Genomic DNA, 27,738 nt, shown 5'->3' on the forward strand with positions numbered 1-27,738 from the left:
ATCGCTAACGGACTTTTTGGGTTAATCCGACCACTTTTCACTCGAAAGCTTGCTTTAAGTTGTGGTGGAGTGGCTTTGAAACAAAATGAAATCCCCCATGCAAGAAGCCTGGGTGTTGCTGGCTGCCAGGTGGGGGACATTCCGCAAGCAGGCAGACGATGCTGGAGAAGGCAGGGCAGCATCCCAGGTTTTGGCTGGAGCTACACAGCAGCACGTTTAGGAGGTTATCCCCGGAGCGGGGGTGAAGCTTGGGCTTTCTTGGCAGGACGGGAGGGACTAATCCCTGCAGTGGTACTTATATCGATTTGCAGGGATTGTTCAACTGGGATTATTCGGCTGGGTATTATGGTGTTTAATCAGGGAGGGAGAACATAGGTTCCCTAAAGAGAAGGAATAGATGCGTTCACTGTGTTTTTAACTTTGCCTTTAATAGCTGTAGACTTGTGAGACACGTGGTAGCTCTTCTTGTCTCTCTGAATTTTTAACTCGTTTTTTTAACTGACTTGTCTATTAGTGTTGGTTTTTTGTGTATATTTGATTTGCACTCTTTTTTTTTTTTCTCCTCTGACACAAGCAATGAGAAAAACTTATCTAAGTTAAACTTAGAGAAGCATTATGGGTAGGAATGTGTATTTAGGAAACAGTAGAATAAATTTTGAAAAATACTAATTTTCATTCATGTAAGCATAAGGCATACACAGTATTTTAAAGCTTTTTATTCAGTTTTCTTAGTGTAAAAGTATGTAATCTTAATAAATACACAACTAGACCTGACCTTTGCTGTGTCAAATTGAAGCTCTTGCTGATACAGCATATCCTCTTAAAGCCATTCACCTGTAAATATGACTGTCTAATATAAGATGCAGCCTGCCAAGCATTTACATTGTGGTTCGCGAGTTCTGACATGGAGGTACCTTAATAGCTCAGTAGGTTAACACGGTTTTCCCCATTACCTGGAAAGCTCAAGTGGTTTTTCTTTGGTTTTGCGTGGGCTGCCCAGGCTAGGAGCTGTTCTGCTGCCCAGGTGTTACCCTGACCACGTCCTCTTGAAGAACCGAGTAATGGCCTTTTCTGTAATTGTCATTTTGGGCTGTATTGCCAGAGCTTTCCTTCTGTGAGTTTTGCTGTAGAGTTTGAGGCATCCAATTAACCTTACCAGGAAGATAAGACTTGAATCGAGAATCCTTGGGTTGGTCAGTCAGTTTGTCTGTGTCTCATGCATTCACTCATGCTCACTCTCTTCTTCTTCTCCTTTTCTTTTTTTTTTTTTGTCCTGAGTAAAGAAAAGACCACAATAAGGCTATCAGTGCGTGACTATTCCTTGCACAATTATGACTTAAGCTTTAGGCTTCCCTCTGTTCGTACCTCCTTTGGGTCAGGAGAATCAGTCTTGCCTGCTCACCCTGTGGCATATCGTGTCCTTCACCACTGCAACCGTTTTGTCCTTCTCGTGGGTTTTTTGAGGATTAGCGTACTCCAACCCCAGGTTTGACCTTGGAAGGAATACCCTATTCCACCCTCTGTGGTGCTGCTTCTCTCCTCAATTAATGTTATTTTCTATCCTCTGGGTATCTGAGGTTGTTTTGGTTTTTCTTCTGTCTTGATAAACCCAACCAAACAAATGCTTTCCTTTTAAGGTCTTTCTCAGTCTTTTTCTTAAACTGATGAACTAAAAGTAGGTAACAAGAAAACGGTACAGGGAAACCACTGAACCTAATGTTCATAGAAGAGAGCTGCAGATGTTACCAGTTTCTTGAAAATGAATCTTATGACTGGATTTTGTAATCGACTCAGGAATGACAATTTCCCAGAGGCCTACTTAACCTCAGATTCTGCTTTTAGTGATCTGTGTACTTAGAATTTACTACAGAGCAGTGGTTCTGCAAGCACTGGCCTGCAAAGAGGGATTTGAAAGGCTGGCAGTTGCTGGTAATTGCTGTTATCAGGAGCTCAGCCATCAGCGATGGCTGGAGAAAGGACAAGGGTGTGTGGTGTGCTCACCCAAAAGGAGCCGGTCTGTTCTGCTGTGCAGTCACACGCAATCAGCTGGTGTCCTATTTGACTTTGGGTTCAAACTTTCACCGGATGCTTTTTTTAGGAATGTATGCCTTTCTCCTACTTTTTTTTTTTTCTTTTTTTAAGGCTGCAAGTTTCCTACTAGAAAATGGGGATTGGGAAGATTGAATCCCAGCTGTGTGTTCTCTAAATAAGGTGGGGGCTCTGGAAAGGGGACTGGCCATAACTTACATATTTTGTCTTGCCTCTTATACTTGTAATAAAGCTGATATTTGTATGCATAATCAGCATTCTAGGTATTTTCCTTGGGTTTCAAACCTCCCTCTCGTAGAGATGCCATTAGTGCTTCAACACCTGTGCAGGCCTTGAAGTGAGGGCTCGGTGATGGTGGTGATAACCACCTACAGCAATAGTCTCTTGAGGTGAGAGAGACCACTCCACAAAAGGACCAACGTGCCTCTAGAGTTCTTGGGTTAGAAATGGGAACATGCATGCTGGGAGGTGCTGCTGGAGGTTGCTTGTGAATAATTGCAGCCTCATCAAAGGGCAAAACCATTAAAACCTTCTTCAGAGACGTGCTTTACCTTAGTTTGTCTATAGAATTAAATAAACGAACCCTCTTTATCCACCCCCCTCCATCCAAATGCCTAGCTTTCATCGTCTTTACTCTTCATGATGTCAAGCATTAGATGTGTGAACTGGAAAGGAACTGAATTTTCCTTTTTTTTTTTTTTTTTAACTCTCCATTTTTTTCCATCAGAACTCCTGAAACTTGTTTTATGTCATAAGGACTAGTCTGAGGGTACAACTTAATTCCTTCCTGCTGTAGGGCACCTATAGCCAGTTGCTCCTGTTACTCATTAACGCTTTGATATTTTTTTTTTTGACTAGCACCTTTCATATGTATCTTATTCCTATAGTTGTTACCTAGCAACATTAATTTTGTTCAATTTATTTTGTGTCTTCTATTTCAATAAATCTGTTAGGTATATTTTAAGAATGTTTCTGGAGTCCAACCATGAACCCTTAGTGAAGAGGTGTTTATAAAGTGAATTCTAGCCAGTACCTATAATTAACGTACATACATTTGGTGTTAGCCATCCCAGTCTTACTGGAAGAAATGGGAATAGATGCATGTGGGATTTAAAAATTACCTGGAGAACACTGGAGCAGTCAAGAGTTTGCTCTTAGCTTCTCTGTGTGGCATTTCAGTGCACTCCAAGAGCGTAGATGCCTATCTCAATTTCATGCTCTTTTACCAACCAGCATCTCTGCTTCTTTCCCTTCTTTGCATGGCATGGTCCATTTAGCATTTTGGAAGCTTTACATGCACTGATGTGACATTTTGTAGGCCAGCAACCATAGTTACAGTACAAAGTAGAGGGTTTCACTTAAGCAGATGAAAGTTAGAAAATAATAAAGGTAAGGCCTCTTCAGTGCAAAGTCCCGTAAGGGGACTTACAAGGTACATAAAGTTCTGGAGTTCTGGGGTTCAGGCTTGTCATTTTTAATTCAGACTATGACCACTCTGGAGCTGGTGATGTCTCTGGGACACAAAGTTGGGTTTGTGTCTTCTGCCTTCACTTAAAACAAACAAAAAAAAAACCTCTAAGCTTCTAATGTTCAACCAAGGCAATCTTGATATTTTTATAATTGGGTCCGGCAGCAGACCTGAAGAACAGCATGAAAGCATAGGGCTTGCAAAAGTTTTTTATATTGTCGTCTTGTTTCTTGTGCAAAACTACAGTATATAAGTAGTTTTTAATAAAGTAGGAGGGGTGAGATTGCATGGAACTGGAGCTGGTGTTGGGAGCTGGAGGGTGGCAGTTCAGCTGTAGCATCTCTGTGGAGGTCACCGTGGAGTTTTTTAAAAATATAAGAAATCTGCTTATTATCATCCACCTTCTGTTGCATGTGTGTCTCAGGTATAAACGCTGCCAAGTACTAAATGCAGGCAGCTGTGGTGGGGCTGTAGGTAACTGTTTCAGTATACAAGAATTGCAAGTCCAAGCAGGCAAGTGGTGGCGTTAGTGGAAGCTGAAGCAAGGGTATGGAGGGAGGTGAGACATTTGTCTAAACATAGCAAATGTAGTTACAAGCTCAGAGGGAGAAAGTAACAGAGGAGTATGAGCATTACCTATGGCGGACAGATGTGTGTATCATTGCAACTGTGTGTTGTCAGTAATGGTATATTTTCAAAAAGCTTTGGTGGTTGGAACTGAAAAATCCTATCAAAACGGCATTTGGGCATGGCACTGGAGGGGCATGCTGCAGGGCTCTTGTGCAAGGGATTCCATTAATAAGGGGTTACCTTGTAAGAGGAGTTTGTACGCACATAGCACTGTGGTAATCCTTACCTGCATTTTTGATCATAAACCATGATATTTCCACAATACTAAAAACCTTGCAAAACGTACTTGTACCACCAATATGAATTAGAATAACTTACATGTGGTTTTAGGAGATTTGAAACACTATGTCGAGGTGGGTACCGCAAGTATTTTAGGTGTGGTTTTTTTCCCTTCTAAATGCTGGTAAGTCTTTCTGGTCACTTTAATGTAAATGTATTTTCCCTGTATTGCCTATAATTTACATAATGTTTCACTGCATCATCAATGCAGGATGCTAGTGTATATACAACTGTACATTCCTTTTCTTTCACTGTTTCCGTCTGTCTCCTTGAGGGTTACTTGCTGTGTGCAGGAGGGCCTGCTAACCACTTCGATACCGTCCTCTACTGAGCTAAACTTGAGTGAAATCTTACATATATATTATATCTTAGCTTCTTTGCTTTGTCAAGCTGGATCTTGAACATGCTGCACTGAAACTCATTTTGGGGAACCAATTGTCAGAGTTAGGCTGTCAAGCAGGAATAGGTGATCAATCAACAGCTGCCTTACTGTAATATCAAACACTTGTTTATATACATGCTGTTAGGCTTCAAATAGTATCAGACTTAGTTCCATGGTGACAGAAAAGTGATATAGCCTTTTTATAAATCTTCTGCTGAATAGCTAGTAGCACTCACATCAGTCTTCTTTGTGAACTGGTAGGAGGGATAATGCTGGATAATTAAACTCTGAAATAAGCACGCAAGATGGAAATTATTTATGTATGTATACAGTTTTTTAAAAACTCTTAAATCACAGCTCTCTTAAGTCCTGTGATGTATTCATATGTATTCCCTATGAACTGCAGACCATATGTAAAAGGTGTTTATTGGGCTGCCATTTAGAGACATGAAGTGCATCCTGGTCTGTAGTCCAAAGCCGGGATTCTTTCCATGTTCAGCTTTTTTTTTCGTAAACAGAATTTCTGCAGTGCAATGAGCCTCTTGACAGCCATGGAAATACCTGCTTTCTTCAGGAGGCTGGCAAGGATGAAGCTGAGCTGAGCGCAGCTCATTTCAGCTTTATGTTGCTTCAGAGTACCCTGCTTAGTCCCGTTAGCTGAGCTTTACATGTCAAGGCCAACAACAACGAAAATAAGTAAATAAATTAAGATCTGGAGGACAGAGAAGGGCTGGAAGCAGAAAGACAAGCCAGACATGGCTAAGGACAGAGTAAAGTTTGCTCAGGCCTAATTTTAGGGGTTATTGTCCCTCCTATGATATGCCTGAAAACATTCAAATGTTAGTCAAAGTGCTGTTGTTTTTGTGGAGCATGATAGCTTAACTCACTAGCTCAATAAAGGTTTTATAACAGTTTTCTCCTTTCCTTGAATTGAACTTTTAAATTTTTTCTTGTAATTGAAATCATGATTTACTTTACCAAAAATATTACTTGCAACATCCAGTGGAGCTCGTTTGTGAACAAAGGCAAAGTTTAACAAGTTGTGGGCAAAGAAGCAAAATGAAGTTCAGACAGCTACAGCTGCCAGTGTGTGCGCTTTGGTTCTAGTTTGGGAAGGAACACTGCTCTCAAAGTGGAGAGAGAGAGGTGGCAGAGAGCATCTGTCATTCTCATTGGCCAGTCTGGCCCAAGCCATGACACCTATCTACCACCAGAAGTATGTCAGAACTAGGTTTTGCCGATATTTTCCTTTAAAAATGACTTTAAACAGCAAAAGGCTGCTTGCATGTTTGTGCATGGAAGCGATAAGCTAGCCTCTATGCTGTTCAGTTGAGAGATGAAGAAAAACCAGACCTCCAATATCCACTTTCATGCTCCTTGATCTTAACAGCAGAATTCAAGGCAGAGGAAGGAAAATAGCCTTTAGTATCCCTGGATGCGCATGTCGGCAAGATAGCTGGAGAGCTGGAGGCTCCTCAGCTACCTGCAACTGTGCCTGCTATAACCTACAAAGGTGATTCTTCCAGGTTAGTTGCAAAATGCGTGTCCGTGTGCTTAGAGGACCAATGTGATGCCATGTTGGCTCAAAGCCCAGTGATTTGCAAATTTTGCTGTTGACTAGCACTTTTTATTTTTTTATTTTAATTTTTTTTTCCCATGTGGGATGATCTTGATAGAGGCTGGATCTCCCTGCTTGGTAGAGAAAGATACTTTGTAGGATTGCACTGTATATGAAATAGCCTTCTGAATAGTATACCTGCAAATGGTTCAAGTTGCTTAGAAATCCCACGAATGGCTTATTTGAGTTTTATTTAGTTAAGCTCTGTAGAGAGCCATCACAAGTAGCATTCCGGATTACTTGGCAGGCTGAGACATCTGCTGGCACTTCCGAGGTAGGCCACAGCATTGAGGTTTCCTATTGCAGCATGCTGAAATGTCTCCAAAACGTAATGGTATGTAGTAGTAAATGCTATTGTATAGAGATGAAACTGTATAAAATTCAAGATTGCAGGCTTTGTCTTCAAAAAGTTTAAGGATTTGCACTCCTGCAAAAGTTTTATAGCAAGACTGAGAACTATTATTAGCAGTGCTGCACCCGTGGAGAAAAGGAGCTGACAGAGGAGTGAAATCAGATTCTGGACTTCAGTACAACGTGTTATTAGGAAAACTCTATATGCACCTTGTCAGTGCCTGTCCTGTTGGAAGTTGAACTTAGTTTTGTAATTGATATGCTTAAAAGCCTGCTAATGGTAATTCAATGCTTTAAACCATGTACTTGGTTTGCTTAGTGTTTTGCATGAAGTGCCTCATTTTATGCATATTAGAATTCAGATTGCACCTTTGTGCCTATTTGATTATTCAGGGGTAGGTTGAGCTGACTCTTAATCATTCCTCCCATGTTACGATCATCTGAAAACGTAATGATCTTGTACGCTAATAGCTTTGTCTAAGTTGTTAATAAATTAGCACCCTCGGGGACCAAGCCACACAGACTTCGACAGAATGTACGCCTTGACTTGACTTTCTCCCCTTTCTGCTTTTCACCCTGCTGAACAATTGCTGTTAGTTGCTGTAATTTACGCCCTGACTCTGTGGCTAGGGTCTATCTTTTATGTCTCCTTCATCCAACCTCTAAGCTTTTACTTGACGGCCATCCGACACCCTATAGCTTGGTCTTCTGGTGCTTTAGATAAATGATAAAATTCAAAAGCCTTGTAATTCAGCCTCTCCCTCTTTATACTCCTACTCCTGTGGTTCCCTTGTGATTGCTCAAGAAGTGTTTTCGGTATGTCCTCTCCAAATAGGATAAGAATCTGGAGGATGGAATGAAATTTAAATTGCAACTCTGTCCCAAGATCCCTAAAAATAGCAAGAAAATTATTGTAGGCTTTGTCCAAGCAAAGCAAAGTCTAGATTATTGAAAATGCATGGACTAGCTGGCAGAGAAGATAGTGTAGTCTAGTGAAGGTGACTCTTAGTAGTGGGGTAGTACCTGTTTAGTACAGAGACTGAGTGAAATAACCATAAAGAAAGGAAAGGAGGAAACATGTTTCGGTCGATGGGGGTTTTTGTGTTGTTTAAACACATGTTCAAACCTAGAAATCTTGCATGTATGTTTTCAGTGAAGGCCAAGTGGCTTTTACTTTACTAAAGGGCCTACCAACTTTCAGTGAGGAGCATAGTATTTCAAGTCATTAAATAGAGCTCAGACATAGGTACATGAGCAGCACCTATTTAATTCTGAGCAGATCTTTGGTTTGTCCAACACTGAGAACTGGGGTTGTCAGCATCCAAAATAATTGCTGTGTAAATGCCATGTTCAGATCCCGTTGTGGTTATTGAGGCACGTTGTTGGTGGGCAGAAATTAAGCAGTGCTGTTTCAGATTATATCCTCAAGAAAGATGATATTGGTACAAAATTGTTTATGGTGATGCTCCTGGTGGTTCATTTACCTAGAAAACATGGCAAAAGAATGGGTATCAGAAAATTTTTGTGGTGAAAAGCATATTTTAACTGCATAGCCCTGTGTAAATGTTTACTAGCTCCGTTGCTTGGCTCTACTTTCCATCCGTGTCGTGAAGAGTTTTGTGAGATACAAGGTTTGCAGGCAGCAATGGTATATTATAGCAGGCCAATTACAGCTGGAAAATAAGGACACATTTTGGGACGCACAAAGTTGTGTGGGGTCTGAGGTAGCTGTTCAGGCAGTGGCTGTGCAGTAACCAGAAGCAGATATCGATGTGTGTGTTCGTCAGCCTGCTGAACTCCTGATAGGGAGTGACGTAATTTGTGGCTGGGGGAGTAATTACAGTACTCTGCAATAGGAGTTCAGAGAGTGGTTAGTGCAAAGGGCTCGCAGAGTTTTGTTGTCCTGCAGGGTAATTATGATCCTTAAGGAGGAACGAATGAGCACAAGTTACTTATTTACTGTGAGGTAAGGTGGCGTATATGGAAAGGTTGGTGCACTTTTTAGGGACTGATGTTCCTCCAACCACCCACACCACATCCGTAGTTGATTTACTTTGAGCTCTTTAAGGCAGGGGTCTGTCTATCACATTGCAGGAGCAAGGTTACAGGTATTTTTATAAAGCCCTCGGAGTGACAGTTAAAAGCTAGCATTGCCCTTCAAAATACTGTATCACAAGAATACAGAGAAATAGAGATGGAATTTTTAACAAACTATAATGTTTGCTTTCTGAGGTGTACAGCAGAGGAGTGTGTCTTCCACCTATTGACTTCTGCAACACTGTTTTTTTTCTTTTAAATTATCGGGTCTTAAAAGAGGGTTTACTACACTGTTTGACTTCATACGTTGACAAGTTGAACCAAGGTATTTGTAAGTGATATACTTTTGAAATGTATGTCAGTTTATCAGTAAACGAAGTGGTGTTTCACATTAGCATTGGCATAATTTAAAATCCCACCAAATTTTGATTATATGTATAGTAAATACTGTAGTAGAAATAATTCATTCTGTTAGTAGTTTTTCGCCAAGGCAGATCAAATAAATGTGCATTGCTGGCTGTTAGTAGCTGCGTTTTACTGCTCTAAAATAAATAAATGTTTTCTGCAATAAAAAATTTGCGATGTAAAAATATAAATATAAAATTATGTAATAACTTTAGTCTTTGGGCTTCACTGAATTTCACTGAATTTTTAGAGTTGGAAGGGACCATAAAGATCATCTAGTCCAACTCCCCTGCCGAGGCAGGATTGCCCAGAGCATGTCAGAGCATGTTACTCAGGACTGCATCCAGGCGGGTCTTAAAAATCTCCAAAGAAGGGGACTCCACAACTTCCCTGGGCAGCCTGTTCCAGTGCTCTGTCACCCTCACCGTAAAGAAGTTTCTTCTCATATTTGAGTGGAACCTCCTATGTTCCAGCTTGTGCCCGTTGCCCCTCGTCCTCTCACTGGCAACCACTGAAAAGAGTCTGGCTCCCTCCTCCTTCAACCCACCCTTTAGATACTTGTAAGCATTGATAAGGTCTCTCCTCAGCCTTCTCTTCTCCAGGCTAAAGAGTCCCAGCTCTCTCAGCCTTTCTTCATAAGGGAGATGCTCCAATCCTTGAATCATCCTCGATGATTTCTGGCTTTCCAGACTTCTATTTGTCTGGGACTTCCAGGTGTGTTATGCTGCCTTTATTCTTTTTTCTTTTTTTTTTTTTTTTTTTTCAGATGACGATGTGGACCTAGAAGCTTTGGTAAATGACATGAATTCGTCATTTGAAAGTTTATACTCCACCTGCAGCATGCAGTCGGAAACCACTCCGCTCCTTCACAATGGTCAGCTCAACCGCAGTCAGCTGCCGTCCTCGGGATCTGGCGCCCTGCAGCCCATGTCTCCAAGGCAGAAGGTGCAGCGGTCTCAGCCTGTGCGCATTATGGCAGTCAGGTAGGAATGAGGGACATGCCTCATTTTTGTTAAAAGTTGTCTAGAGCTACCTTCAAAAGAACTACATTTTCAAATAGGAGATCAACTTCGGTAGGAGCCTAGCTTAGACTGGACTTTTGCATTGGAAAAAAGATGTAACAGGTAGGTGAAGGACATCAACTTTCCATGTATTTTGTAAAATGCATAAATGTCACATTTTCACCCTTTTTTTTAATCAATTTGATGTACCTGTAGTAGCAGACATGTAGAAGTGTATTGTTGGTACCAATTTGCAGAAATGGTGTTTAGATTTTATATCTAAATGATATTTAGATTTATTTCCAAACTGTTAAAAACTGTTCTCTCAGGCATGGTGCCTACTGACAGCTGCTTCATTTTATAAAACGTAAGAGATCAAGTACATTGATAAGGGTGCATTCAGCTAGTTTTGATATACAAAAAATACATCTCTTTATGGAGGTTTCATGAACAGTCCAAGACAAACAAACAAAAAAGGAGCAGATGGTAGTTATTTTACTGTTTTTCCTAGAGCGCTTTCAGCTCTTTCACTTATATGAGTCATTACTTAAAAAAAAAAAAAAAAAGGGGTTTTAAGTTGTCTTCCTGTTGTCAGTACGGGGGCTTGAATTCAAGCTTCAGGTGGAGTACTCTTGGTGGTGATGGGAGGTCTATGGATGATGCTGAAGTTCTCAAAATCTTCTTTTTAGGCAGCAGGAGGAAAGGAGCTCCTGTCAGCATGAGTAGGTAAATTGCCTGAATCAGATTTGGAATTTTCCTTTCCTTGTATTTAACAGTGTCTTCTCCAAAAGAAGTGAGAATTAATAATGATAAAAGAAAAATCCCAGAGAGGAAAAGGGTTGCTCCTAATTATTTACACTGTTGTGTTTCCTATAGGAATGGTATTCTTGAGGCAGGCAGCTTTTCCATATGAATGGGTAGCATGCAGTAACTGCAATACAAGCAAGTCAGCTAATGATGCAATCACTTGTACAAGTATTTAATATTTAACCTTGAATAGGGCCGTACTAGAAAAAGCACTCTCTGGAGTACTATAACTGTCGATGTTCTGTAAATATCTTAATCAAAACACTTAATTTAAACTATTTTTGGCATTTCAAAACTTAGCAACTCTTTTTTTTTTTTGAGAAACTCTGCCTTTCTGAACTCTGTGCTTCCATATGCACAAGAACAGAATGTGTTTATCATAAAAGGAAATAATGGTGAAACTTTTATTCAGGGTTATCTAGACCCTTTCCCATAGAGGGGAATGTCTGTGTCTTTTTTGCAGCCAGAACAGAAGGGTTGACACTAGTAATTCTCTTAAGAGCACAGTTTTATGTGTGTATCAGTCATGAAGTAAATGATGCACTGCAGCAGTATAGGCAGAGCACAGCGCAGCGTAGTGAATTCTCATTTTCAGAGAAACCACAGCTTTCTAATTGTGTCAAGTCTGTAGTTCCACTTCTTACATTGGAGGGTAGTGAAAAACTTGCAATACAGAGCACTGTTCCACAGCTGCTGAGACAAGAAGTCTACTGGGCTGAAGAAATCTTACACTGTCCTTTACCCTGTGCTGCAGGGAAGTGCACACACGGGTAGCACAAAAAAAAAAGATGGAGCAGGTCAAGTAGTCGTTTGCATGGTTTATAGTTATGGTTGGAACCTGCTATTTATAGCAAAAAACCCTGTAAGGCTCATTCGTGGAACACTAAGGCAACTAAATTGCAGGATAGAGTTACCTGCGGAGCACATTTCCCAGTAGTTATTTTATCAGCCCCTGGGTTCTGGTAGGGGCAGAGACAATGAGCGTGCCCAGGGTGGGACACGCTGCCGGAGGCAAACCCAGCAGTTGTCTCCCAGGCAGCTCTGTTAAGAAGGTGCTGCTTGCTGAAGGCAGGGCAAAAAATGAGAGCAAATGGAGTTTTTAATGATTTACATTCCAAATCCAGGAGTTAGCGGATTGTCTCTGGAAACTTCCACGGTTGCCACTAGATGGTGCCTTCTGCAAAGGCTTTGCAAGCCAGCCCTCTGCAGAGTCACTTAGTACGTCGTCAATGGTGATGCCCTAGCAGTAGGGAAACCTAAAGCAATCGGTGTGGTGATGAACAGGTCTTACATCTTTTCAAGCTTTTCTGTGGCAACTGGTAGGCTTTAGCTTTCCTTCTTTGGTGTGGGCAGTACAGGTGTATTGTAAACTGGAACTTGAAACTGTTGGTCCTACGTAGGCTCGTGAGGCGTATTCTCAGGAGATGCAAACTTGCCTGAACAGTAACTGTACAACTGGCATAAGGTGGGAGGCTGTAATTGCAGTTTATTGCTCAAGCTGAGTCTTTGCATTTCTGGAATTTGGTATTGTAATGAGGTGACAATATTGGTTGCAGTCTCGGCTTAGAGACTTCACAGGGGTACACCTTTGTTTGCAGATCCACATGGAATTTGGCTCCAAGTGATTGCCATTGTGCTCTCTTTCACACTGGTTTGGAAGAGCTTAACTGACTTTCTGGCACACACAGCTTAAACTTGTAAGCTAGTGCTTACAACAGCGAGAACAGATGGATATTGCAGTTTATTTTATGTGCAACAAAACAAACATAGATGCCTGACTGGTCATTTTCTCATGCACTTACCTACTTTGTGCTTTCAGTTGCTGTAACTTTATAGTAGTTGCTTAGAAAAAGAGTAGTTTTGGTTCCTTTTCTTTAGTATCATTATCGTAAATGGTGGGGCAGGACATCCAGGTCTAGTGGTGCCAGTTTGCTCCTCTTAATGCTTAGTGCTTCTGTGTTTATAGGCGACTTCAAGAAGAAGAACAGCAATTCAGAACATCGTCTTTGCCGGCCATCCCAAATCCCTTCCCAGAACTTTGTAGCCCCGCAAGCTCTCCAGTGCTAGCCCCTGGATCTTTACCTCAGAGTCAACCTGCTAGTAAGCATGTGAGTATGGGATGTAGCTTTGGGTCATCCATTCACGTTCAAACCAGCAGTGGACTATTTCATTTTGAAGGCAGAAAGAAAGTTTCAAGATAACTAGAAGCACTTGTAGGCTTTGTCTGTGAGTAGGGCAGCACTGGCCGAGAGAGTGTCTTCAAACAGGCTTCAGACCTTTTTTAAAAGGCTTGTAAAAATGAAGCAAGTCTCTTTCAGATATGTGCATGTTGTGAATATAGCAGTTATGCCTAATATCTTTCAGATTTTGTTATCCTAGGGTAATGACTTACTAATTCAGAAGTCAAGTTAATTAGCTTAGAGTTGGAGGAGGATCTGTGCATGTTATGCTGCATATTCTAGGTGCCACAAAGCCAGTGAACAGCTGTTTTCTTTAAGGACATGGTGCTGCTTATTTTACTGTTTTTCATGAAGCTGCTTAAAAAGCAAAATAATGATCTTAGAGCATGTAACCAGGCCCAGCTCCTCATAATGGGACTTATGGGGAGCATTGTCCCACGGAAAGTTTGTTGAGTGACTCTCTGGGTTCTTGGCAGTGAAGATAGCACAGACCGAGCTCTCATGTGGGCTAGAGCGATAACCTCTGATGCTGCAAACAGTTTTTCTTCTCAGTCCTACTCCACTCTCTGAGAAACAACCATCTTGTTTTGTATCAGTCCTTGAGCACATTTAAAGACTAAAGCTGGTCTCAAAAACCTTTATTTTGTAAACTGTGCTGACTTGCATGGGGATGAAAGATGGGTTGCTCTTACTGACTATTGGCTTGAGTACCCAAAAAGATGATGCTGTTCTGTATCACTGCTCAGTTAGTTTGTAAGTAGCTCCTACATTTGCTCTGACTTATAAAAGGGTTTGGGTGGGCAGTTCAGCTACAAGCAGTAGACCCTACTGTACACTCTCTCTTTTCCTGTATTGCTTTACATCACCACAAACAGCTGTCTGCTTTCTTGAAAGACACAGTGCATCTTAATAGAATTGTCTAGGTTAGAAGGGACCTTTCAGATTGAGTCCAACCGTCAACCTAGCATTGCCAAAATCACCACTAAACCATGTCCCTAAGCACCAAGTCTACCCATCTTTTAAATACCTCCAGGGATGGTGATTCCACCACCTCCCTGGGCAGCCTGTTCTGATGTTTGATAACTGTTTTGGTAAAGAAATTTTTCCTACTATCCAATCTAAACCTCCCCTGGAGCAACTTGAGGCCATTTCTTCTTGTCCTGTTGCTTGTTACTTGGGAGAAGAGGCTGACCCCCACCTCGCTACATTGGTTTTACTGTATTTCTTATATGTACAAGACAGATAATTTTTTTCCTAGGGCCTTATTTGGTTGAGTCATCCTGTTAGAAATTTAGCAGGACCTTATCAGAGGCCTGGGTAGCAGCTAAGCAGAGAGGCTGTTTAGCCAAAGCAGTGCTAATCTGACTCTGAGGAGACAAAAGCAAGGGACAATTCTGCCTCCTGGCGCTGGCCAACAGGACAGCAACATAGCTGCCTTGCTGAGACAAACCTTTCCAAATATTTTCCAGATTCAGCGATTCTTTGCCTGTTAGCTGTATCTTTTACTAAAATTAACCAAGCCACCCTAAAGATCGCTCTATAAAGTCTTATGAAACCCTAAATGATCTGTGTGTCAGTTTTCAATGGAATTTAGAAACAAGTGGTTTAACAGCACATAAATATAAAAGTAATCAATCTTTTAATGCATGTAAGAAGATGGCTATAAAGACCATTATAGAAGTAGATTTCTTTCCCTAAATTTTACTTTGTAATGTAAAAAAAAAAAAGTTGATGTACCTAATTTTTAAATGGTAAATTTTGACAATCCTTTTGAATGCCTAAATTGAAATAAATATTTATATTGTGTAGATATGTTTGCTGCTGAAGTTATTAATCAAAGACAATCCATTAAAGTGATAAAACCTTTTAGGATATGAGATGAGGAAGGAAGTAAAGCATGTTGGACAATAGCAGCTTGTTCTGTAGATGCAGACTGCTCACTTCAGTTTATTGACTTATTGGAGGCAAATAAGAAACACTGGCTGAGGGTGAGGGAAGGATACGAAAGTGTTCTTTTCCTCTCTAATGAATTATCTTCCTCTCTTTAATAAAGGAATAGAGAAACAGAACTGGGAAAAAAACCCTCTAGTTTTGAAGTATTGATTGCCAAAAGTAAGGAAAAAAAAGAGTAGGTTCAGTTTCTTCATGAAGGAAGAAAACTTTATTTTTAATACCTCAGTTGTAAACATGGAGTGTTGTTGGATCACAAAATAATCTGTCCACCTCCTCATAGGATGTTAGTTGTGTTTAATCCAGTTCTAGTTCCCTTCAGTGGAGTCTGCTAAACATAACAGTAAAAAATTAGTAACTTAAGAAATGTTATACATCTTTCCAACTTCAGCCCATTAAAAAAAATGTGAAGTTTAGGAATTTGAGGAAATTTTTTTAGGACGTCCTCTTGCTTAGATAAATGTCCATAGATAGAATATAAACTACTGGTTAGCAAAATAAGTGATGGACTTAAAGGACTGCAACAGCTCATTTTAATGGCTGGCAGTTAGTGAAATGAGCTGTGTTTTAAGAAAAATATAAATACATCATTAAATACAAACCAAGGTTAAACATAATGATGCTTAATTTCAGGCTCTCTGCTTGCAGATTATAAACAAGAATTAAAATCGGAGATTGGAATGAGCCATTCTGATTACATGGGATACTCGAGGTGTTAGTGAAAAGTAATTCCCTTCGTGCTTCTCGATCATCTTTGGGTAAATAGGCAAATAGCAGCTGGCAGTGCTGGAGCTCTCATCACACAGGGCATCATGGCACATGCCTGGCGTGGAGGAAATGCTGCCTTTGGTCAGCTCATATCTAGGGGACTTGAGAGGGACCCAGGTTAATGTAGTCTGAGGGGGTTTCAGAATGGAGCAGGTATTTTGTTTGCTGACCGTGTTAAAGAGTGGGGGATCACTGGGAAGCTGGGGTGTCTGATACGACTGCGTAAGAAACAAAGTGTCATTAGTATTGTTCCTCGTGGAACAACTCAGTCTTACTTTTTAAGAGTGTTAAAATATAACTCTGCAATGATAAAACTTAGTAGTGGTTATGCAAGAGGAATTTAAAGATATGGTTGTGTTAAACACAGAAGAGTCTCATGTCATATTGCCAGGCCTTGGGCATAAAGAAGTGCCAGCTCTGTTCAAGTTTTACTAAAGTAGAACTCTTTCCCGGTATATTGTTCCCTATAGGAAAAGGATGCATGTGTGGATGAAAGGGTGAGTAAATGAGTTTTCAGGTCAAAAAGCTTGAATTATATTTGCAGCTGAAAACATGGATGTTGTCTTTTCGCATATGCAAAATTTTATTCCCATAGCTGGAGCTTGAGACACAGATTTCTTGTTAAGATGCTTCTGATCCTTTTCCTTATTTTTTTTTTCATGCATTGCCACTGCTTTTTTTAACAAGCAGTTTGCAAAATTGCTTATGCACTGTTCTGCACTCGTTTCATGCTCTTTCTTGGCTTAGCAAAGAAAGGTAAAAGCAGTAAAGCAATGAAAAACAGCTGTAATAAACCTTTCTTACATTTTTGTGGTAGATTTTTTTTTTTGTTTTCTCTTGATGATGACGCACTTTCTTTATCTTACTCAAAAAAAGTGCACATATCAGGAATAACTTCTTTTTTTTAATACATATTCTGAGATCTGTTCGGTAATGGTACTGATGTCACCACAGCAGGAAGCAGTATGCCACCTCTAGCTCTGCTGCCAGTCAGGCACTGAATACTGCTTTTAAAGCTGATGGCTGCAGGAGCATACTGCAGCTGCTCCCCAGAAGACTGCAGAGAACAGTGAGAAATAACGGGTCTTCTGTACGAGCACAAAACTAAAAACATGTGTAGGCAAATGGGATAGTCATTTAATGGGAAGATCAATATAGCAATCTGGGAGGTAAAACTGGAATGTTAGGCTTATTGAAACCATTGCAGATTTAATTCTGGATAATCTTCTCTGGTTTAGAAAAAAAGCCTAAATAAAAAGATATTGTAGATACTTTTTTTTTTTTTTTAGCACGTAGGCAGGTTGAGTAACTAACAGATAATTTAGGAGTAAAAGACTTAAAAGAGAAATAATTGTGAGCCTTAAGGTTATGTTTCAAAGGCTGTCCTGCACTGAGCTACCTCCACAGTGGTGGGGACTGGACTAATACAGTTATGTGACCAAGCACATCTGGTGGTAGAGGTTAAGAAATGATTTGTAATTAAACAGATATATGCTCCTTGGGAGTTCAACACTATGATCCTTTATTACAGTTCTGCAGGTGGAAACAGCCCACTTTGAGCTAAGCTTTATGGTGAGAAATGTCAGATATCAACCTGCTGATAGCAAATGGCACATGGTTCTCTAAAAATTGTCACCACTGAAGTTTCAATAATGTAGTCAAGCAGCTGGTGAGTACCTGGGTAAAAAGTACCAACCAGCTGTGCTACCAGCTACTTCGGATACTAGTGTGGTGAGTATCTGCAACACATTCTGCAGATGTCTTGTGTTTGGAGAAAGTATGACCCTTCAAGCAGTAGCTGCCAAAAAGCTCTTAAGTTCTTGAATCGAGAGCAGCATTGTCCATGAGCTTGGGCAAAAGGAGGCTGACGGGAGAGGAGGTACCTGATCAGTGCATGACCAAGTGTTTCCTCCTTTGTCATGTGCCTCTCTGTGCTTCAAGTACCACGCATCTGCCTCTCACCACGGAGCCTGACCATGAGCCAGGAGAAACTTCAGCAGACCTCTGTGAGCGCTGTAAGCATTCCAACTGTCTGCTGGGAAGGGCAGGTAAAGGCAGGAGCAGGAAGGACATTTTCTGGGTGGCACTATGGGGCATTGCAAGACCATTTGATTATTCCCCCCCCCCCCCCCGCCTCTTTTCCCCTCATCGTTGTTCTTAAAGCACATGCACACCTACAAATGTGAGATCAGTCCATGTCTGAGGGGGACAGTGATTGCAGGCTGGGAGAAGGGACAGCTGAAAGTTTTTAAAACATCATTTACTTAACAGGATAAATATGTTTGTCTAAGAAAAATGGAAACCAGAAAATTACACCAAACCAAGACCAAACATTTGTCCAGAAGATTGCTAAAAACATCAGACAGCTAGGTTACCGCTAATTGAAGTCCATCTTTGTGTTGCTGGTATAAACTAAGAACTGGTTGGTAACTTAGGTTATAATTTCTGGTTGTGTACAAATATTTTGGAAAAAGCATGCAATAATTACATGTAGGTCACTGCAATGCCACAGGATATTAGGCTAAAGTATCTTGTGTGAGTCAATGAAGCTTTCAACTGTAAAAATAGGGCAAATTTCTCACATCCCCCCCCCCCCCCCCTACAGCCCAGGCAAACTTCCAAATAGCAGTTTGATGTACCAAAATTATTTACTCTTTTCTAGCAAATTAAATTCACAAATGGGCATGAATTAATGCCATTGCTCTTTCCAAATTTACTTACCCTTCAAGGGAACTCCTGTAAACAGACTTCTTAGTTTTAATTGTTTTAATTACATGTTATGATGCACTTTTTTTTTCTTCCTGTAAAACTCTTATATTGGCTCTTTTGAAGACAAGGATGTTGATTTCCAAAAGAGAAGCTGTATAAAAATATGAACTTTTGTATAATGAAAACTTTATGTACCAAGTTAGATTTTTGCATGTGTGACAAGCAAATTTTGTACTTAATCCTGCAGTTGAATAACCTTTACCAACAAGACATTTTGAAATAAGTACTAACATCAGGTTGAGTCAACAGGACTTTACTTTCTCTAAACAGGCCAAATCCTGTAGCTGGATTAAACTGCACAATTCCTTATGTCCCCATCCAGGTACTCCCTTTGACCCAACTTTAAAATGCGGGTTTACGTGGGTATCTGCCATGATATATCACGTTGTTTTTCTCAAGTCTTTCTTTGAAGCAAGGCTCTTAAGCTAAATAAATAAATCATATATAGATTGCTCTGTGGTGTGTTTGACTCGGATGCCTTTTTTTTTTTTTAAAGAAAGTTATGATTATGTTTGGGAAAAATTGGGAAAGATCAGGCCCCTGCTGCGGAGCTGTGATCTAACTGTATGAAAACAGGCCCTGTACTTCCTTGGGTGCCCTTCTCTTGTTTGGAGAAATGGCATTTTCCTGAATTAAATGAGCTGAATTTGATGGGCAGTGTAGGAAAGATGTTGAATTACTTGTTGTGTTGTCCCCAGTGTCACGCGAACGTGTTGTCCTCTTACTCCTGAAGAAATCTGGGGGGGTGAGCTCACATGGGTTTGAAAGTCTCATTTGCTCATTACTGAAGAAGAAGGTAACGAATAACTGAAGACTAACGAATCTGCTGGACTGAGCTAGAGACAGGCAGCTCTCAAGGCTGTTAGTGCTGGGCGCTTGGGGGGTCTGCAGGCTCTGGAGCCCAGCACGTGGTCCGCTGGGGATTGGGATCAGTGCGGAATCAAAGCTGTTTCTCTTTCCTCACGCCCGTTACAGCAAGGAACTTGGTAATAGGAAGAAATGAGTCCTTGTCTTCTTGCTTTTGGAAAGTGCCAGAACAGTAGTTACAGTCCCAATGTGAATTACTGGAAATATTAAGGACATCTCGCGCTCAAACCCGAAAGTATGTTATTTGTTGGGATTTTTTTGTTTTTAATGACACAAACCTGGCCCCTCTCCCAGGAGCATTTTTGGCTCCCTACCCGTAAGCAATGCTCCGGCAGTGGGAGCGTGCTGGGAGGGGGGGATGCATGGCTGGGACCAGCCGCAGGGTGCCGGGGACGCGTTGCCCAGCCAAGGGTGGTCTGGCACAGTCGGTGGGTTGGGACCAGCCCGACCCAAACCTGCCCTGCTGCATGTGCGCTGGTAGCCCCACCGGGTGTTCAGCCACACAGTAACGCTTGTAGTTGTTCTAAGAAGCCGTTTTACAGTAGTAACTCCAGTGCAATTAACCTTTAGGACTGCCTTGTGTAAATACTGAGCGATCTGTGTAGTATATGCTGTAGTAGCTGGGCATTAGTATATTCACACTAGATTTTTGTGTGTGCATCTTAGGTGTGCCCTTGCACATTTTTGTTGCACAATGTTACTCTTTTCATTAATAATATTTCATTAATGGCACAGTGAGAACAGAATTTAGCTGTTCTGTGCTTTGATCAGGAATTGACAGAATTGAGAAGCTATCAGGCTGAGAGTGCAGGGGAAAATGGGAAAACATAACATGAGTGAAATTGTAATTCTCTCTGTGCCTAGTGAGGCGGGCAGGAGTGGGTTTGGGCATAAACATCAGTGCAGTAGGGAATTAAAAAAAACAAAACCTCAGAACTATATTGAGTGATTGTAATTATACCGTAAGTGAATGGCTGAGATGAATCAGAGATGTCATGACTTTATACAGATAGCCTTTAAGGAGTTGCTCAGCATAGCAGGAATAGCTGTGCTGAGTCTCAGCTCTCCTTGCCGTCTGTGCTGTCTGCACTCAAGGCGAGAGTTCAGGTCAACTTCAGACATTGTGGATAGAAACTTTTTTGGGCCTCTGCTACCCAGGAGTACAGATGCAAGAGAGCACCAACTTATAGGTTAGAGCCTCTGCTGTGTGTCCTCTGTGACCTTGCAGCCCCATGTTGCTGCCAGCAATCGGTGGGAGAGGTGACCACGAGGTCCTTCCTGAGGCGAGCTGAGCCCATGTCGAGCTGCATTGGCACCTGTGGCCGAGCTGCAGGTGCCTCAGCCCTGATAGATGCTGAGGACATACGTAGTGCAGGACTGGGAAGATGCCCAATTTTTTTGCTTGGTTGCTGGCATCCACTTCTAAGGACTGAAGGCAAAGCCAGTGTTTGGTTTGTTCGTTTCCAAACCATTGACAGAGTGGCTGCTTAAGTACCAGGAGTAATGCTGTTCAATCACAGCAGGAAGAAGCCTTCTTTGGGCTTGGTGTAGTTACCTGGACAGTGAACTGTGCCCACATGGAAATCTGTTTGAAACTTAGGTCTTCACTTAGGTGGTGTTTGTGTGTAGACGCACAGGGGAAGAATGAACTTGCAAGTTCGTTGGCATGGTAATGGGGTGTTTATGCATTGCTCCAGAGCTTGCAGATGTGGGTTTTGTTCCATTTCCTAAACAGAGGGGAAGTTAGTTGGAATTTAATAACATTTTTGCATTAGAAGAATACCACTGAGCTAATTAAATCATTGTGGGATGAGTTTCAATTCTCTGTTCTCTTGATTTATAGTCTCCGTATTGCTATCAAGTTCTTAATGTATTATTCTTTCTTCTAATAAGTGTGTCGAATTATTGTACTAGAAAGTGATTTTGTTTAATTAATGCAAGTACCTTCAATCTTTTGCTTCAGCCTGGTTATAATCTGAACATCATTTACAAAACTTACATAAAAGCAAATTTAACCTGGACTTGTTAAAAGGCAAGCCATCACTGATTCATAAAAGCTGCATGTTCCGTGTTCTCCACTGGCATCAGTACTGCTTGCTCTCTCCAGTGGTAGACCCTGCTGCTGTCATGGCAGGGTTGCTGGAGCCAGTTTCTCCTGCTGCATTTCCAGTACCTAAAGGGGGCCTATAGGAAAGATGGGGAGGGACTGTTTATCAGTGAGTGTAGCAATAGGTCGAGGAGTTACAGTTTTAAACTGAAAAACTGAAAGAGGGTGGATTTAGATTAGATATTAGGAAGAAATTCTTTAGTGTGAGGGTGGTGAGACACTGGAACAGGTTGCCAAGGGAAGTTGTGGACGCCCCATCCCTGGAAGTGTTTAAGGCCAGGCTGGATGGGGCTCTGAGCAACCTGGTCTAGTGGAAGATCTCCCTGCCCATGGCAGGGGGATTGGAACTAGACGGTCTTTAAGGTCTCTTTCAACCCAAACCATTCTATGATTTCAAGAAGCGACAGAGTTGGAAATACTTTCACTATGGCATGAAGCATAAGTCTTTGTTTTTTCTCCTGTTGCCGAGGGGCAATGAATAGCACTCAGAAGCAAACTGGTTTGACTGTTAGCTAGGAGTTTGGATGTGAGATCCCATGTTGAGCATGGGATGTTTCTGGGGAATGTGGATAAAGCAACTTGGACTCAGCAGACTTAGGACCAGTGAAATTTCATTAACAGAAAAGCAAAAACTGTTCTGCAGGTTTTTATGGGGGGAAAGGGGTGAAAGTAGGAGAGACTGCTTTTGTTTCTCAGCAAACAGATGCCACTTAAAAGCACCCAGATCTTTCCACCCACCCCTTTTATCTGCCTAAATCTCTTGTCTGGACAGAGTGAGGAACTACTCTGCTTTTTGGGGATATTTAGAGAGGGACTATACCCACTCTCAGTGGAGACTGCTTTAACCCTGCGCACACCTGGCGTCAGCAGTGTGCACCACCCACATCTAGGAACATCATCCCCATCCACGCCTTGCACTTGTGGAATGGCCCAGCCATTGCAGGAGGCATCGGGCTTGCTGAAGCACACTTGGTGTTGGGAGTTGGGAATAATGTCTGTGCCCTGCAGCCATGGGGGAAGGCTGGCCGCTTCACCGTAGGGTGACCTTGCACATGTTCTTCCTCTTGCCTTCTAGGTTCACCTTTAAAAATCACATTTCCCCACTGTCCTTCCCAGAATAGGTAATGAGAGTAGGAACAAGCCATCCCTAAGGAAAAAACAATATTGCTTAAAAAAAAAAATAAAATCAGGAATTGAGGTGCAAAACCTTACAGAAAAGAATATTCTAAGTTAAACAACAGTGTGCTGATAGTAAAACCCGAGGATTTAATTTTACAGACAATTTGCCCTGGGGTGTCTGCGAGTCATTTTTGAGCTTGTCCTTGCCTGTAAACTGTTAAGAGCAGCTAATTACTCTGAATTAACTTGCTTGTCATATTGTTGCTGGTCACACTTACTTTCCCTATTGCTTACTAAAATTCCCTGAAAGCGAGCCAACCACAGTATTTCCAGACCTTATAAATAGCTTTACAGATGTTTGTAGCAATTCCCATTCCCCAAGTACTCAGTTATGTAGAGCAAACTATAGACTTGTGGGCATTTGTTCTGGTTCGGTTTTGGTGTTGGTGTTCTGGGATTTTTTGGGTGTGGTTTTTTTTTTGTTGTTGTTGTTGGTTGGACTCGATCTCAAAGGTCCCATCCAACCAAAAATATTCCGTGATTCTGTGACTAAGTCTGTGCTAAACAATGGGTATCTGGTATGTGGTTTTAGCATTGAAAAATACCTGACATGCTTCAGATTAAGAATATTCTTTACTGAGTTGTCTCAAATTCCAGAATAGTGTTAAGTGTTTTAAGAGTGTGTGTGTATGTGTGTATATATATATAGATGCGAAGATGAAAAGATTGCTTGCAATACTGTTACACACCTTGCAATTGATATGGAGCAGATTGAAAAGAAGTAGACATTAAATATATTAAGATCATCCTCCTCCTCATTAGGCAAAGAATTGTAAGCTAATTAGCAACATTTACTCATACAAATAAGACCTTGTATTTGATATTCTCAAAGTATTTTTCTGTGTTATATGCTGGTTTGTTCTGTGGATTTTTTTCACTGCTGACCTTTGAACTTTTTTCTTCAACAAACTATCTAGCTTGGCAAAGCTTTTTAAAGCTCATCCAAGTGAGGCTGAGCCTTGCCTCTTGTATTACAGCCTTGTCAAATGAGCGTCTTCTGTTAGGCAGACACAAATAATGTCCGGCTGAAAAATGTCCTTGCTATGCTTGAAGCTAATGTCATTCCACTTCTAGCATTTAAAAGGTCCTAAATGTATTTGAGAACCTACTACTGTTTTCCTCTTTCGTCTGCTTCACAAGAGGCATCAAGGCTGGGTTTTACTCCTGAATGTGGCTATTTGGTGAAAGCTTTATTTATGCTTTTTGCTTTTCTTTGAGCATAATTATTATTTGCATCCTAGTCTGCTGGGGGTTTGGGTTGGTTTTTTGGGGTGGGGTTTGGGTTTGGTTTTTTTTTTTGACTGCACAGATGAGAAAGGTAATCCAGATCCCAAATCTTTCATTGTCTGCAGAGAAGGGCTGTCATTCCAAGGGGAGTGGAGTGCTTGTCAGCTGGGGGGACAGGAGAACACCAGGGATAGAGAATGTATACGTCTAAACGTTTGTACGGTGTGACACATTTCTTAATATTTTTTAGGATATTAATAAGAAGGGAAAATCAGGAGGCAGCCAGCTATATTTGTGCAAATGTACCTTCACTGTAATTTCCCTTTGCTCTCAGTGAACATTTAGTTCCGCGTTACACTGCATGCAAGTTACAAATGAGCATTTGCTTACAGGCTAATTAAGCATAGCTTAGAGCAGTACTTAATTGCAACACTTCAAGCAATACAGAGGAACTTGAAGGCAATCTGGCTAACGAGAAATTAACTTAGTACTCTGCCCAAGGTTGCACTAGCTTCTGTGTCTGTAAGGTTTCATTACCGCTTGCCTGTTCTTATGTTGCATGGAATAGCAGTTGGGCAATCTCCAGAAGTCCCTTTTTGTCTAGGAGAAACCTTTAGAATTTGAACTACAGCAGGAAATTCTGTGAGAAGTGAGGTGGAGCAAAGGCATGATGGAGTCTTTAGCGGGTAGTGAAATTGCTTGTGCAGCAGATGCAGCAGATTTGAGTGTCTTTAGCAGTTCATCCATCGAACAGATGTCCAAACGGGTCTAAGTTGAAAGAGTCTGCTATGTTGATGTATAACCATTAAAATGAAAGAGCTGAATGAACTTTCTATAAAGTTTTCTGTGTGTTACTTTTATCCATTAAATAAATAAATAATCCAGTAATGCTGAAGCTGATTAAATAAATTTTACGGCTCTGTAAACATGCTCATATCAATTTCTCCTCTTTGCGTCTTTCTTAAGCCTTCTCTAACATGCAGCTGTAAAAACTGTGGTGGTGAACTGATTCTCCTCTAGGATTATGTGCGTGCAAAGGGCTTGTTTTTCCCCTAAGCCAGAGCCTTGCAAGTGCTAATCGCCCTACATTCAAATAGCAGCTATTAAGGAAGGGGAGACCCTAATAAAATTCCAGCAAAAATAATATAATAAAATGTTGATGGTGCCAGATGTATTCACAGTGACTGCATTCCTTTATGAGTTTGCAGCAACCTCTGCTTCCTATGTAATTGATTTCATCTCTACTACAATAATGTCTTTTCTGAACATACATCTGCGAAGTATCTGGAGAATGCAACTTAAAGGAAATATCTGAGTATAAGTACTGATGGAGTGTAGAGGAATTAGTTGCTTTTTTTGGACTGCCTCATTATTCTCTTTTAAAATCTGTGAGTGTAGGGAAGTAGAAACTAATATTTTTTTATTTTAAATTGTCTGACAGTATTTAAGTGGTATTTCAAATCAGTAAGGACTCACTGAGTTCAAGAAATATGTTAGAAATATTTGAAGAGAAAGTATTTAAAGTCTGAGATGGTGGTAGCTCAGATCACACGGGCACAGTCGAAGCCAAGCAGAGCTCTGACCCTGATATAAAAGGACTTCTCTTATTTGTGTACAAAACCATTTCAGTTGGTGCAAAACTTTCACAAGGCCAGTTTTGCTACAGTGACTTAACAGACCTTTTGAAAGGTTGTTGAAGAGTATTTTGTTGTTATGTGGAGTGATTCTCCTTTTCTAGTACAACCATAATAAAGTATTTTTGGGAAAGACATATTTGACTTTGCGTAACATGGTTGCAAGTTGGGTCTGTATGCTGCAGCTGAACTACCACTATCTGGAATTAAGTAGCTCTATTGATTGCACATTGAACCATAAAATGTGTGCATTAATGCAAGACAACCTTAGAGGTCTTTACCTACAACAGACAAGCAGTAGGAATAGCCATGCTTTTCATATTATCTGCTATGCAGTGGCATTTTTTAGCTGCTGGAAAGTGGTGTGTAGACTAATGGACATATCCAGCATAGTTGTTTTTCCTGGCTATAGGCAGCCCTTTCTCAAATCTCAGCTTGCACAAAGCAGAGATGAAAATCTTTAACTTTGGAGGAGGGTACTGGAATTTCTTGCTGAAGATATTTGTGTCTGACTTGGTATCGTGAATGTTCATATCAGCGATTGGCTCGAACTCAATATACAATTCACATATAAGCTCTGACACGGCATTGGGCTTAATCAGACTTCAGTTATCAGATCCCTGCTGTCAGATTCGAGGTAGACGTGACGCTCACAATCTTTTACTGGCCTTCTGCTCAAAGACCTCTTCAGGTAGCTGCTTGCTTCATGTTAAAAACAACAGCAGCAAATGCTATTTTGGGAAGGTGCTGCATTCTACATTTTGCTTCATTAGCATCATGTCTAACCATGAGACCTCTGCATGTGTTCCACTCCTCCCCGCCCAAAGTTACGTTGCCCCATGCAGGGACAACAATTTATTTACAGAATTGTGTCTGTTTGCCCTTAAGTCTATTCCATTGTAAAACTGAAACAAAACTTTCTAACAAATACCACTACTGAGCAAAACTTAGGTAATACTTTTTTTACATATAATGATAAAGAGACCAGGGAATGTAATATTAGGCAACCACTTATGGTGGTTTTTCACAGTGCCAAGAAATACGATCATCTTGAAACACCCTTTGGGTGGGAATTATTTCTTGTGAACTATGGTTATATAAAAATTAAATCTCTGATTTGGGTTGCTTGGCTGGGTATCTGCAGTCAGTGGTGAGCTAGAGTAGCTTTTGAGTACATTCATGCCCCTTTAGGGTAGCAAAACTATAGAAGATGATAGGTTTCACTGAAGTGCCTCTTTCTCTTTACAAGTAGCTACAGTCGGAACCTGAATCATTAGTGTGCTTAGATTGGCTTAGATAGTGTGAATCACTAGATGTGCTTAGATTGAGGGGGCTAGTAACAGCTGAAATGACTACCACCTCTGTGTAGTTTGGGTGGAAGACAAAAAGCCTTAAACTAGGCAATGATGTGTGTGATGGAGAATATACTTCCCTTCCCCTAAGTCCCTGAACTGTTTTATTAGGACCAAATCTGGCCTCATTTCTAAGTGGGAAATGTTTGTTGACCATTCGCCTGCATGGCCCGCCTCCACATCAGTTACTCCCCCTGGCAGAAACAGCAGTTTGTTTATCGGGAGAGATGCTGGCAGCTGCAGGGCTGATTTTTTTCCATCATCTGTTAAGGGCCTGTGAAAAATGATCAGTTTCTAACCACATTCTTCTTGTGCAAATTAAAGTCAGGGCTCTTCCACACATCTCTGTGATGTTTTAACTTCAGAATGCGGTGTTCAGACATCTGAGGTAGCCATTTTCAATAGATGAACATATGTAAGATTTGGGGAGGGAATACAGACTTTCATGGACGGATACTTTTAGCCATTGGTACTTGACAAACGATAGTGATGCCAATTCTTGTGAAAAAAATTTTTTTTTGGAACAAATTGGAATCTGTGAGGCGGGGAGGGGAAACATCTCTTCAAGAGCCAATAAGCCCATAGGGGAGAGTAATAGCAGGAGTTTTTAAGGAGAGGGTTGTGGAATTAGGCCACCATTTCAGAAAGTAAATGACCTCTAATTTGCCTGCTGATTTT

The 27,738-nt window shown here is 41.0% G+C and overlaps 1 protein-coding gene across 2 annotated transcripts in view; it reads left to right on the top strand.

The window, feature by feature from the left end:
• GRB10 (growth factor receptor bound protein 10) overlaps positions 1-27,738 on the top strand; it is an 88,123-nt gene that overhangs the window by 18,195 nt on the left and 42,190 nt on the right. Inside the window, exons 2-3 of one of the 2 annotated variants that reach the window (XM_074146223.1) lie at positions 9,986-10,202; positions 12,994-13,135. In XM_074146223.1, coding sequence (XP_074002324.1) covers positions 10,021-10,202; positions 12,994-13,135 — 324 coding nt within the window. In that variant the 5' untranslated portion in view covers positions 9,986-10,020. Of the gene's footprint in view, positions 1-9,985; positions 10,203-12,993; positions 13,136-27,738 lie in introns of those variants that run through there. The other variant, XM_074146224.1, reaches the window with a different exon arrangement.

The sequence above is a fragment of the Numenius arquata genome, chromosome 4 (assembly GCF_964106895.1).
Source record: "Numenius arquata chromosome 4, bNumArq3.hap1.1, whole genome shotgun sequence".
NCBI classification, from domain to species: domain Eukaryota; kingdom Metazoa; phylum Chordata; class Aves; order Charadriiformes; family Scolopacidae; genus Numenius; species Numenius arquata.